This window comes from Gadus macrocephalus, chromosome 4 (genome assembly GCF_031168955.1).
Source record: "Gadus macrocephalus chromosome 4, ASM3116895v1".
Lineage (NCBI taxonomy): Eukaryota > Metazoa > Chordata > Actinopteri > Gadiformes > Gadidae > Gadus > Gadus macrocephalus.
This window is the reverse complement of record NC_082385.1, coordinates 2,412,345-2,424,844: the sequence shown is the minus strand read 5'-3', so window position 1 is coordinate 2,424,844 and position 12,500 is coordinate 2,412,345. Positions and strand designations below refer to the sequence as shown.

At 47.2% G+C, this 12,500-nt stretch overlaps 2 protein-coding genes and 1 long non-coding RNA gene across 4 annotated transcripts in view; all 3 read right to left on the bottom strand.

Annotated features, from left to right (window-relative positions):
• LOC132454956 (zinc finger protein RFP-like) overlaps positions 1-2,305 on the bottom strand; it is a 2,903-nt gene extending 598 nt beyond the window's left edge. The window contains exons 1-2 of the mRNA XM_060048601.1: positions 2,175-2,305; positions 1-2,070 (exon numbers count right to left, since the gene is read on the bottom strand). The exon at positions 1-2,070 is cut by the window's left edge and continues 598 nt beyond it. Of these exons, the coding sequence (XP_059904584.1) occupies positions 443-2,068 (1,626 nt within the window). The 5' untranslated portion in view covers positions 2,069-2,070; positions 2,175-2,305 and the 3' untranslated portion in view covers positions 1-442. The remainder of the gene's footprint in view (positions 2,071-2,174) is intronic.
• Positions 1-6,858, bottom strand: part of LOC132454942 (protein-methionine sulfoxide oxidase mical3b-like) — a 23,405-nt gene extending 16,547 nt beyond the window's left edge. The window contains exons 1-5 of one of the 2 annotated variants that reach the window (XM_060048559.1): positions 6,236-6,858; positions 5,576-5,783; positions 5,069-5,185; positions 4,595-4,696; positions 3,966-4,121 (exon numbers count right to left, since the gene is read on the bottom strand). In XM_060048559.1, the coding sequence (XP_059904542.1) occupies positions 3,966-4,121; positions 4,595-4,696; positions 5,069-5,185; positions 5,576-5,783; positions 6,236-6,526 (874 nt within the window). In that variant the 5' untranslated portion in view covers positions 6,527-6,858. The remainder of the gene's footprint in view (positions 1-3,965; positions 4,122-4,594; positions 4,697-5,068; positions 5,186-5,575; positions 5,784-6,235) is intronic. The other variant, XM_060048561.1, reaches the window with a different exon arrangement.
• A 3,869-nt stretch (positions 6,859-10,727) lies between these two features.
• LOC132454982 (uncharacterized) lies at positions 10,728-12,131 on the bottom strand. The gene is made up of 2 exons (XR_009525046.1): positions 10,938-12,131; positions 10,728-10,846 (listed from the first exon to the last, which is right to left on the bottom strand). It is a non-coding gene; the product is annotated as an uncharacterized LOC132454982 (long non-coding RNA).
• Positions 12,132-12,500: the final 369 nt, after the last annotated feature.

Below are 12,500 nucleotides of genomic sequence, written 5' to 3'. Positions count from 1 at the left end.
ATTGACTGGAATGTATCTATTTCACTTAAATGATCTATTACAATGATAATGTAGGCCCATACATTTTTTGCCTTTTATTAAAATCAAAGTGTAAAGAACATTGTATTGTTTTTTCATTAACTATTCAGAATTTAAAATCAATAGAAAAGTTAATAAACTACAATTATTATTATACAAATTAATCCTCTAAAGATGTTCTACGTAAAAACTGTTAACAATTTTATAAAGTTCAATTTATAAAAGAAATCAGGAGAAAACAGACAAATAATAGTGTAATCTAACATTTTTAATGAGTTGTATTCATTATATTCCTTTAGAAACGCTCATTAAAGACAGCAGGAGACACTAATGCAGATCTCTCAGATCTCACACAGAGATTATCCTTCATGGAACAACATGAGTTGTTTAGGTTGTTTGATTATTTTATTATCAAACTAAGGTCCTAGTCTGTTTGATTGACAGGTGAGATGATCAGGGGGGCAGTGTTGTTACCATCATAATGATGGCGGCCTGGGCAGAGGAATGGATAGAGAGGCCCACTGAAGGTGCAGCCAGTAGCAGAGTAGATATGAACCCTGGCCTCCACATCATAGAAGGAGAGCAGACCCTCATCATAATCAACAAACACCCCCACCTTCTGGAGCTCAGCTCTCAGAGGGAGACGGACATCAGGGTCATCTCTAAATACCATCCAATCCTTGTCACAGTCAAGCGTCCAGTAACCAGTCTCAGGGGTCACTTCGGTCAGGGCGATTCTGTTGATGGACTCTCTGGCCACTCCTAAATACCATGAGGTCTTGTCTTTAACCTGGACCTCAAAGTAAAATCTCCCTGAGGAGAAGCTCTGCCTCGTTAGAACATATATCTTCCTCGTAAATCTTTTAGGGTTGTCTGGGAGTATCTTCACTACACCTCTATCATGTACTTGTTTCCCGTCCTCAGACAGGATGAGACTGGAAGCAGCTGTATCAGGATCCAGAGTCACATCTACTTCATACTGCTGGACCCTCTTCAGTTCAGCTTCACGCAGCTTCTTCATCTCCATGTTCAGTGTCTCCTCCAGCTGATCCAGGGATCTCCTCAAGGTCCCTACGTATGACGGAGGTCGGACCTCCACCGTCGTCCAGTCCCTGGTGGGTGGAGGATCCTTCAGGGATCTGAAGGCCTGGAGGAAGTGGAGGTGGTCTTCAGTGTGTGAGAGCTGCTTCACCTCTGAGCTTCTATTGGTCAGATCTTCTATTTCCTGCTCCAGCTCTTTGATGAGGTCATCAGCTTGTTTCTCTGTGGATTTCAGTTTCTCTTGAACAGTTTGGTTGAATTCATCCCGGCACTTTTCAACACAGCCTATCAGAGCAGTGAAGACCTGGCCACCAATGGCTATCTCTCTGTCTGCATCTTTGCTGCTCAGTTCCACTGTGTCTGTGATCTCCTTAATCTTTTGTTTTCTCTCCTGGATCATCTGCGGAACTTCAGCCTCTATCTTCCCCAGCTGGGTCGTCTTCACTTCATACTCCTCCATTAGAGGCACAACAGGATGGGACCTGTGGTCACCCTCTGTGCAGAACTGACACACACATACCTGGTCAGTCTGGCAGAAGAGCTCCAGAAGTCTGTCGTGTTTCTTACACATCCTGTCTTCCAGACGGTCCATAGGCTCGACCAGCCGATGTTTCTGCAGGCGAGCGACTCTCTGATGTGGCTCCAGGTGGGTTTGGCAGTAAGAGGTAAAACACACTAGGCAGGACTTCACGGCCTTCAGCTGGGTCCCAGTACAGACGTCACAGGGAACTTCTGCTTGTTCAACAAAAAGCTGCTCTTTTACTCGTACACTTGTTCTAATCTGAGCAGCCAGCTCTGATAAGAAGGTATTGACCTGTAGATCAGGTCTTGTGTTGAAAAGCTTGTTGCAAACAGGACATTTGTACTGGACTTGTTCATCCCAGAACTTTGTAATACAGGTTCTGCAGAAGTTGTGTCCACATGCAGTGGTAACTGGATTGTTGAACACATCCAGACAGATGGAACATGATAAGTTCTCTTCACACCAGGAAGTGATAGCAGAGGCCATCCCTAGACACAGACGACAAGGTTTATGTATTGAGCAATTATATTTTTCTAATTCCATAACGGGAAGAGAAGTTTTAACTTTCTCAAAGTTGTGCTGTTTTACTTACCTTGTTGTTACTGTCTGTCAGACTATTTGTTCAAAAATGCGTTTTATATTTCTCCTGATCGAGGGAACTGCTTCGACGTCGTATGGCTTTTGTTTCTGTTTCGTTTCCTGAACCAAACGTCCTCTTCTCTCCTCCCCCAACCCCTGGCTCCTCCCCTTACCCCTGGCTCCGCCCCCACGGACACAGTTCACCGACGTTACAACTTCCAGACTCTTTGGGCTGGATGCATAGAGATAATGCATTGAGATAAGCCTTATCTCCAAGACTCCAACCTCATAAAACTGCCAAGGCATGTGCACATGCGCCAGAACAACAATGCAGCAGATAATTCCACTGAATTAAAAAGCAGGTTAGATAATTCCCAATTTATAAGATGAAATATTTATTGTATTGTTTATTACTGAATAGTGGGGATCGCGAGGTGCAGCGCCTGCGCTCTGCAGGTGGAGCCCCCTCCCCCATACAGATATTACTTTAATAGTTATATTAAAGTGCTTAATAACTGTATGGAGAAATCGAAATGCATGATATTAATGATAATGAAGTCCTAATATAAAGAGACAAATAAAAATAAATTAAAACTCCGCCTTATTCTGCCTCAACCTGTCCCCAGGTGTCTCTCTGATGACTTTCAAGAGTTTTAAATGGGGCACTTTTTAATGATTTGTTGCGGCTATGGACCGACGGCCGCCCTCATATGTAAAACCCTCCCTGTGTTTCACATTCATATGCAAACTGTACACTTCGTCACCACGTTGTTGTGTGACCACAACACGCCTCCATCCAATTTTCTTAGGTATCGGTTTTGCCCCGTCCAGTGCTGTTAGTGCGGAGGAGAGAGAGACTGTAGGGATAGTTGTTTCTGCTATGTTTAGGTGCCAAGATGTCGGGACCGGGTTATGAAGTCGATGCAATTATTCACCATGCCACCAGTTTGTGCGTAATGAGGCTAGGGTGACCAGATTTCCCGCTTTGTGTGGGACATAATTTCCATTACTTTTTACACGTCCCGCAAATTGAGACGTTGTCCCGCATTGTTATTGAAAGTCAGACTAGTATTTTCTTTTTTAATGAAATGCGTGTTTTATAATCTTTCAATCAAATAGCTGTGTGCGGGGACAGCAGTTAGGGCTGTCATCAGGGGACGGGCGGGCTGTTGTATCATGTCAATCAAACCGGGACGCGGACGCAGGTTAAGGGCACGCCCAACAACAAGAAACAATGCAACGCATTGAATCATTCACAGGTGGAAGCCTCACAAACTTTGATATTTAGACTACATGCTTGTAAAAATATAAATATTGTGGTTAATATTCGCCAACTTGGGTGTGTATAGCCTACCTATCCTTTGTATTAACATTAAAAACAATTTCGGAAATAATTGTTTGTTTGGAAAAATCGTCACACATTTTTTTTATGACACTGGCGTATTCATCAGCATAGGGACTATCAGCTTCGCTGCTCGGACCCCTAATTGGGAAACTTTCCCTGGGTGAAACCAGAGAAAGGCGAAACATGTTTTGTGTGAAGTTTGCTTTAGTAATTTTTCCATTTCACACGGAGGTGAATAACGTGAAACGACAAAGACAATGACAAAAGCTCCATGCCTACTATGTTTTCTCACGTGAGAGAACTTGGGAAAGTTCCATTTAAATTAGATACATTTGTTAGCTTTTATTTGCAGGCTGTTACGTTCTTCTGAATCAACCAGACGGCAAAGCATAATGTCATGAGAGAGAGCGAGAGAGGGCGAGAGCGAGAGAGAGAGAGAGAGCACGCTAGCTCACTCACCGGTCTCCTGCCGCAGCTCCTGGAAGAACCTCTGGTTGAAGATGAAGGCCACGCCACTGATCTCCTGCACCTTGGCCTCTGCCGTGGTGTGGCGGTTCATGAAGTTAGCCGTGATGGCGATGGCCAGCTTCCCGCGGAACTCCTTGCGCTTGAACCCTGTGATCGGACGCAAAGAAGAGGAGGCTGTCAGTCACAGGCTGGTCTCCTATAACAGCCGTGATGGACGCACTCTAGCTGTTCTGCCTTGCTCCATCTGCACTAAGCTAAGGTCCCTCACTCGTTGGATCCATATAGATTGATTGCAAATCAGCCATTTAAGAAGTGCTTAAAGTAGCCTACTTAAGATGTACTTTTTATTTGAATTAAATAAAAACTTGATTGGGCTTTGAATTGATCAAGCTAGATTATAAAACTCTGCAGGATTCCAATAGATTAGATCTAGCAAATGACTAAGAGGTCTGTTTAAGCCCTTAGAGACAGGCTATTGAATACTCTGTACATTCAGTATTCAAGATGTGACACATAGTGTTGATATTTGCATTGAACAGCATTTTACTTTACAATAGGCAGTCAACGTTTTGATTGGTTGTTGATTTGATTGTTTTCATTGGTTTTGATTGGCTCTTTACCAGGAAGTGTGTTCCGTCGTCCGTCCGCGCCAATAACGACGTCCACATCGAGCTGGCCGACCGGATGAGTCTTGGGATAAACCTCCAGCCTCCAGCCTGCCTCTGACCGAGACACGCATACATCATGCATATAAAGAACGTTTGGCTATTCATTCATAACGTTTATCGTCTTCGAATGGTGCTGTATCCCAATGAAATGACACATCGTGATACAGTTCTATAGTATAAATTAATAATAATGGGATGTTACGCCTTGGGTTGCAATAGCGGTGTTTCATCAGAGAGGGCGCTGTTGCTGAGAGACTTTACTTTCTCTTCTGCATTGCTGTGATTTCACTCCATCGGGTCCTTACCATACCACGTGACCGTGTGTCACAGCCAGTTGATCAGGTTCAGCTTGTTTACAGTTCTAAACAATAAGAAGGCCCTAGTCCTCGTGTTTCTAGAGAGAGATACCAGAGCCTGGGGACTCACTGTGGCGCTCTTGGCTCCCCGGCGGCTCCACCAGCTGTTTGAACTCCACGTTGACGTGGACCTCCACCCCTAACAACAGCGCCACCTTCAGGAGGATCAGCTGCAGCTGACGGATGCCTGCACGGAACCAAGAGCAAAAAATAGCAAGAAATGGTCTCAGTTTAAGAGGGACATGTTGAAGGTTTTCATTACAATGTTAATTTTTTTCCCTAACACACACACACACACACACGCACACGCACACACACAGCAGGTCTGGGTCCAGGCGGGGCTTACATCAGATCAACGCATAAATTACTTGATGTATTGTTCTTGAATACCGTATTTCCTATTTTTTTTGTATTTTTGAGTCTTGATGTCTTTTTGTTAATAATGGTTTAAATGGACGACCAAACACACACACAAACACACACCTACACACAAAGACAGACACACACACACACACACACAAAGACACACCTACACACACACAAAGAAACACACCCACACACAAAAACCTGGACTTACTGATGTGGTCGATGGAGGCGCCGCAGAACTTGCCGTAGAACTTCTTGGCCCCCAGGCCGCGCAGGTCGTGGATGGTGAAGGGCCACAGGTGGAGGACGTTGTTGCGGGAGAAGGCGTCCCTCTTCTCCACCAGCACCACGCGGGCCCCCATGAAGGCCAGCTCCACCGCCGTCCGGAGCCCCACCGGCCCCGCCCCTATGACCACACACTGGGGCCCCGGGGAGACAGACACCGTCAGAGAAACAAGCGCTCCCGAGTGATGTAATGTGAAACCCTGCAGCGATATCGACCGTAGACCGGTTGGCTCTTTTTATTTGATTGAATGGTCTTTCTTCTTCAAGAAAATGTGTGTGTGTGTGTGTGTGTGTGTGTGTGTGTGTGTGTGTGTGCTTTTGGTGTGTGTGGTAACGGCGTGGGAGTCTTACTGTAGTGTCTGTGTGTGTGTAGGTGTGCTTGGTGTCTACGTCTGTCTGTCTGTCTGTCTGTCTGTCTGCCTGCCTGCCTGCCTGCCTGCCTGCCTGCCTGCCTGCCTGCCTGCCTGCCTGCCTGCCTGCCTGCCTGCCTGCCTGCCTGTCTGTCTGTCTGTCTGTCTGTCTGTCTGTCTGTCTGCCTGTGCGCGCGTACGTGCACGTGCGTGCGGTAGCAGCGTGTGCGTCTCACCGTGGTGCCGGCGCAGGCCCGGCCCGTCATGTACTCGGGCAGCGCCGCCCTCTTGTCCAGCTTGGCCCAGAGTGCGTTGGCCTTCCAGTAGTTCAGCCGGTGCTTGACCGTGTGGTAGAAGGGCCACTGCCGGGGGGCCCCGGGGACCGCCCCCCCTCCAGGGACCCCCAGGTGGTCACAGAGCAGGCCGAAGGCCCTCAGAGTGGCCCTGCAGGTGGTGGCCCCGACTAGCTCGTCAAACAGCTCATGGGCGTCGTGGCTCCCCGGGTCGGCCTTGGCCCCGTCGCCCATGGCGACCCCGCGACGGGGGGCCCCTGAGGAAAGCGGGGGGGGGGGGGGGTGGGGGGGCGACTCCTCCTGATGATGACGTCACCGGCCGGACTCCAGCTTGGCCTTTTTCCCGGCTGCGCCTGATTGGCCGTTCCTAGAAGGAAAGGTACGAGTACAAATGAACGCGTAAGGTGTGACATCTGGATCGAGGGGTCGACCCGGGAGAGGTCAGGTGTCTGGTCGGATGTGTCTCTGAAACCGAGGTTGAAAGACAAGGTGCCCTTAGGTGTTGCATTGGGTTCTTCTGTTGTTGTTGTTTTGTAGTTTTATCTGGGCTTTCTTTGTCCGTGGCTGTCAGAGTTTGTGTTTAACAGCAGGAGAAAAAGACGCCACGGGGAAGGTTAGGGAATGTCTCTGGACGCTGTGTGTGTGTGTGTGTGTATGTGTGTGTGTGTGTGTGTGTGACGGTGCACAATGGACTCTATACATTCACAGTTCCATCCCCGCCAAGCACAAGAGAGAGCGAGCGAGAGAGCGAGCTAGAACGAGCGGGAGAGACAGAGAGAGCGACAGAACAAGAGAGCGAGCAAGCAAGAGAGAGAGAGAGCTTGCGTCACATGAGCTGTCTTTTGTGTTCTCCAGTCTCCTCATCATCAACGCTATCTGATTGTGAGGAACAATGAACGCTCCTGTGCGGGTTATGAAGATGCAGATTTGAGAATGCGGTCACTCCTCGCCAGCGCAGCAGAAGCAAATACAAGCACGGCACAGTTCGAAGGCCCAGGTAGTAACCTTTCACCTGGTTGGGACACACAAGGTGTCAGGTATGGACGGTCTGAATACAGCCTTCTCTCTCTCCAACAGATTTGACCCAGGCTGTAGTAACGCCTGACCCCCAGCCTCTGAGGACAGCGCGGACCTACAGAGATAATCCTAAACACAAACATGACTCCGGTCGGAGGTTGACATACACCTCCCTCAGTGAGATGAGATGGAGGTGAAGTGGTGCGTGCTTTGAGGTGTGATTTGTTGACGGTCAACTCTGCGGTCTGATTGGTCAAAGAGTCTTTGATGCACGAATCAACAAAGGTGAGGTGTGGATTCAAACGGTCTGTGATACAACTAGTTCTACCACTCCTCCATACTCCGTCCATGCTGGACCCGAAACCGTGGTTTTCGAGAAACGCTGCTCTATACCATTTACATTAAGGGTATTTATCAGACACTTATCCCAAACGACTCGTACACACATTCACACACCGACGCTGGAGTCAACCACGTCCGGGCGACAGCCAGCTCGTCAGGAGCAGTTAGGGTGAGGTGTCTGGGCTCAGGGACACCTCAACACTCTGCTCGGAGGTGACGGGGTTTGAACTGGCAACCTTCCGGTGCCAAGGCCACCTGCTCTGCCTCCCGAGCTTAGCTGAGAGAATACCTCGCTCTCTTCCTGAAAGTGGTTAGTTCCAACTATGTGCAGCTTGTCATGCCACCGAAATAACACTCTCTGCTAGTCGACCTTGTCCAGAATCGGCACAACATGACGCCATCACTTTGACATCACGACGGGAGTACATTTCTATACAGGTGAGGCTCACTCGGCGAGTACTAAAACACAGACAGGTGGTTGAGAGGGAGAGAGAGAGATCTTGGACTTACCGTTCAACAGCGCCGTCGTCCTCGCCGTGGATAAATCCGTCTCTGGCGGCTGTCTTCCAGGTAGGGGTTTAAGTCCCGTGGTTAGCCACTGCTGCAGATGGCTGCCTACAGCTACGCGGCCGTGCAACAGACTGCCGTCCGCAAGCGCCGGTACATCAGTGTACGTACGCCTTTAAGACGCACACACACCCACAAACGCACCCACACACACGCATTCACACTGCACAGTGCACAGTGGTGGACACTGCTTTGGACTGGTAGACGTTTCTGCCATCATAATGACGTGGATGCCCGACACACACACACACACACACACTTGTCCACAACAATACAGCCAAGAATAAAAGTGGGCTTGTGTGTGTGTGTGTGGGGGTGGGGGGCAGAGTCCTCCCACACAGCACTTAACTTGAAATCACACACACACACACTAATCTGATGGGTGTCAGGGACGCAGACGGCCGACTAACAAGCTTAAGTCAAGGAGGATCAGAGAGCAGGAGAGAGTGGGAGAGAGAGAGCAGGAGAGAGAGAGAGAGAGAGAGAGAGAGAGAGAGAGAGAGTGGGAGAGAGAGAGCAGGAGAGAGAGAGAGAGAGAGAGAGAGATAGTGAGTGAGTGAGTGAGTGAAGCGTGCTGTTCAAGACGAAGACCTCACGTTTATCAAATCAAAACACGTGTGTTGGAGACCCAAGGCCAAACTCAAGTCCCAGTCTCCATCTTCTTTAGAAAAAGAAATGTCAGTTTTGACGTAGTTTTATCACTATAGAAAACAGATCAACCTTAAAAATTATAATAATTGATCATTACCAGTTTGGATGCTCAACAAAAATACGCCCTGGGTTGATTCATACACGGTTTGGCTTGCCAGGGGTTGACCCCCAGGTCAGAGGTCACCGAGGGGTCACCTCTAGGCCCGAACCAACCCAGTTTCTTTCAGTGGAAAAGTTTGAGTAATGGCGCGTTTCCACTGCAGGGTGCGGAACGGATCGGATCGCAAAGGTGCGGATCAGGTCGCGTTTCCACCGCCAAAAGTGGGCGTGACCCGGACTTTGCCGTACCCGTTCCGGCCTCGTTCTCGGGACTCCTCCGTTGGGGTACCGAAAACGAGACGAGATGCCTGAAAGGGTCCCGGAAAATTCTAGCTACACACCCCCTCCGTAGATTGGTCGACAGAATCATCACTTCCGGGTGACTCGGGGATAAAAACAAACAAACAGTAGCCTCGAGGTATTATTCTTTACAATTAACATGTCGCGTAAAACGCTTGCTTGGGCGAACAAGGAGGTGGAGACGTTCGTCTGCATTCTTGGGGAGGAAGACGTTGTTTACGATGTTTACGTAGCTGCCGCGGCGATCGACATCCGGCCTACCACAAAGGGTACTGTCGGCAGTGGAAACGCGACTTCGGAACTGAGCTGGGCTGTACCGCCTCCTCCCTACCGCACCTTTGCGATCCGATCCGTTCCGCAGCCTGCAGTGGAAACGCGGCACAATAGTCTGAGCTGAGTGTGAGCTAGAGAAACGGGACAGTTTAAAGGCACCCAGTGCAACTTTATGTAAACATTCAATGAAAAATAAACATTAAATTTCTAGTCTTTTTTACACGTAGTAAGTTTCAAAAACTCCATACCATTGCATATCGACATTCAAGGAGCAAAGATGAGACGTCGTTGTGTGGTGAGAACTGATAGAAAATCGTAAACAACAACAATCGCCGGTGGGGAGAAGCCATTTTTTCATTGACTGGAAGCCTGCTTTATTTATTGTAGGTTACAAAAAATAAAGAAAATGGCGGCATTGTTGTTGTTATCGATTTTGTATCAGTTCTCACCACACAACGACATCTCATCTTTGCTGCTTAAATGTCGGTATGTAATGGTATGGAGTTATTGAAACTTACTACGTGTAAAAAAGACTAGAAATTGAATGTTTATTTTTAAGCCTCGAAAGTTGCACTGGGTGCCTTTAATAATAAAAATAGAAATATGCAAAAGGAACCTCACTTCCCCCTTTGTACAATATTTTCTAATAACATGAGAGACCGGAGTTGTTTATTCCATTTATATTAAAGTGACCAACTGTGAATAATTACTTTATCTTTATTAAAATGGGGTTCCATCTACTTAATCGGCTGAAATCGTATTATTCTTCTGAGGTGCTTTGTTTTTAATGTTTGATGAGTAACATCTATTTGTCACTGAAATTGTGAAAAGTGACCTGTATTGAGAAATAATGCACACCCTTAAAAAGATATGGACCAATCGGGATCAAGCATTGAACAATGCTGTGGTCTAAGGCCCCATAAGCCCCAGGCTCGCCTGCTTCCTCTGCCTGCCAGAGGGCCGCCGGGCGGGGGAGCCTCGTGCTAATCCATGGGTGTGACACCGCGGAGGAATTACTTAAATATACAGTGGGTGAGCGCCACGCCTTCACCACCAACCACGGAACAACGCCTAAATTATATTGTAGTTTTTAATACTTCAAGTTTTGGGGATATAAAAGGGGATATAAAAAGAAGGGGATATAAAAAAATAATGAAATAATGAATTAGAGACAAGGGCAAAGGAGTGTGTTTTTGTAATTAATTATTAATGACAATTAAACAAACAGCGTTAAACAACTAATATTTCTCTTATTCACAGGAGTGTCTTGCGGTGTCTGGGTCGTTGTGTTCTTCAGGAGGATTGCTGAAAAGAGAAAGGGGAGAAGGTCAGAGGTCAGACATACGGTTCGACGGAATAGAGCAGAGGTCGAAGGTCACCGCGGGCAGGGTCTCACCAGCAGCGCTCGGCCCTTGGTCTCTATGGGCAACAGGAAGTTCCCCAAGGAGCAGACGACGGAGGCCACGGCGAACGGGCACATGGCGTACATGACGGAGCGAGACATCAGCACCTGGAGGGACACACGCCGTCGTTAGAGGAACAGTCGGTTCGTAGGAACAGTCCGTTCATAGGAACAGTCGGCTGGATTCAAAGGAACAGTCTGCGGATTCGAAGGAACAGTCCATTCAAAGGAACAGTCTGTTGATTAAAAAGAACAGTCGACCGGTTTAAAGGAACAGTCGATTCAAAGGAACAGTCGATTCAAATGAACAATATGCAGATTTAAAGGAACAGTCTGTTGATTCAAAGGAACAGTCTGTTTATTCGAGGAACAGTCTGTCGATTTGAAGGAACAGTCGGTCGATCCGAAGGAACAGTCTGCTGATTCAAAGGAACAATATGCAGATTTAAAGGAACAGCCTTGATTGCAAGGGACAGTCTGTCGATTCAAAGGAACAGTCTGCCGATTTAAAGGAACAGTCTGTCGATTTAAAGGAACAATCTGTCGATTTAAAGGAACAGTCTGTCGATTCAAAGGAACAGTCTGTCGATTAAAAAGAGCAGTCTTTCGATTATGAGGAACAGTCTGTTGATTAGAATGAACAGTCTGCTGATTCAAAGGAACAGTCTGCCGATTCAAAGGAACAGTCAGTTGATTCAAAGGAACAGTCAGTTGATTCAAAGAAACAGTCGGTAGGTTTCAGACTGTTTCTTCGAATCTGCAAATACTTGTATGCTAAATATACCGCTGAACTGGTCCTTAAGCGGGCGAATGCTTCAGGGAGAACCAGTTAAATATTAATTTGCGCCTCTGTTGACACTCAGCAGTATTTAAAGGGCATACTTAAGCAGAAGCTTTGCACAAGTGTGCTAAATGTGCTCAGGGCAGTCATCATCACGTTACTGTACATTCTCTCAAACATGAATGGGGTAGTCATGGAGATAGCCATCTCTGTCACAGTCTGTGACACAAAACGAAAATACTATCTATACATATAAATCTCTTATCTTATATAGATATCTATGCATCTATTTGCACGTTCTTTTAAGTTTCGGTTACAGCTGACCGTAAACAAGCCTAATTCCCCTTCCCCCAAATTTCCCCCTAACAAACCATCCAGTGTCAATGAGAGGCGGTTAGCTTGCTGCTAGCATCAGAGAAGTTGGTGGACCGCGACCTACCTACATTTACATTCAACATTTAGAGCATTTAGCAGACGCTTTTATCCAAAACGACTTACAATAAGTACATTTGTCATAAGAAGTGAAACAATATGTCGATGTCGGTACCGTAAAGATGTCCATAGAACCAAGTGCAAGTACTAACAATCGCTAGGCTAACCCATTCCCTGTATACAGCAGTGATGGCAGCTACTGCAGACGTACATTAAGTGCGTACATTAAGTGCCAGGACGTACAACATGGTGGGCGGGAGGGACGGGACGGCTATGCAGAGTCTAGGTGAACGCTGAACAGGTGAGTTTTGAGTCTTTCAGGGAGTCTTTGGCGTTTTACCTGG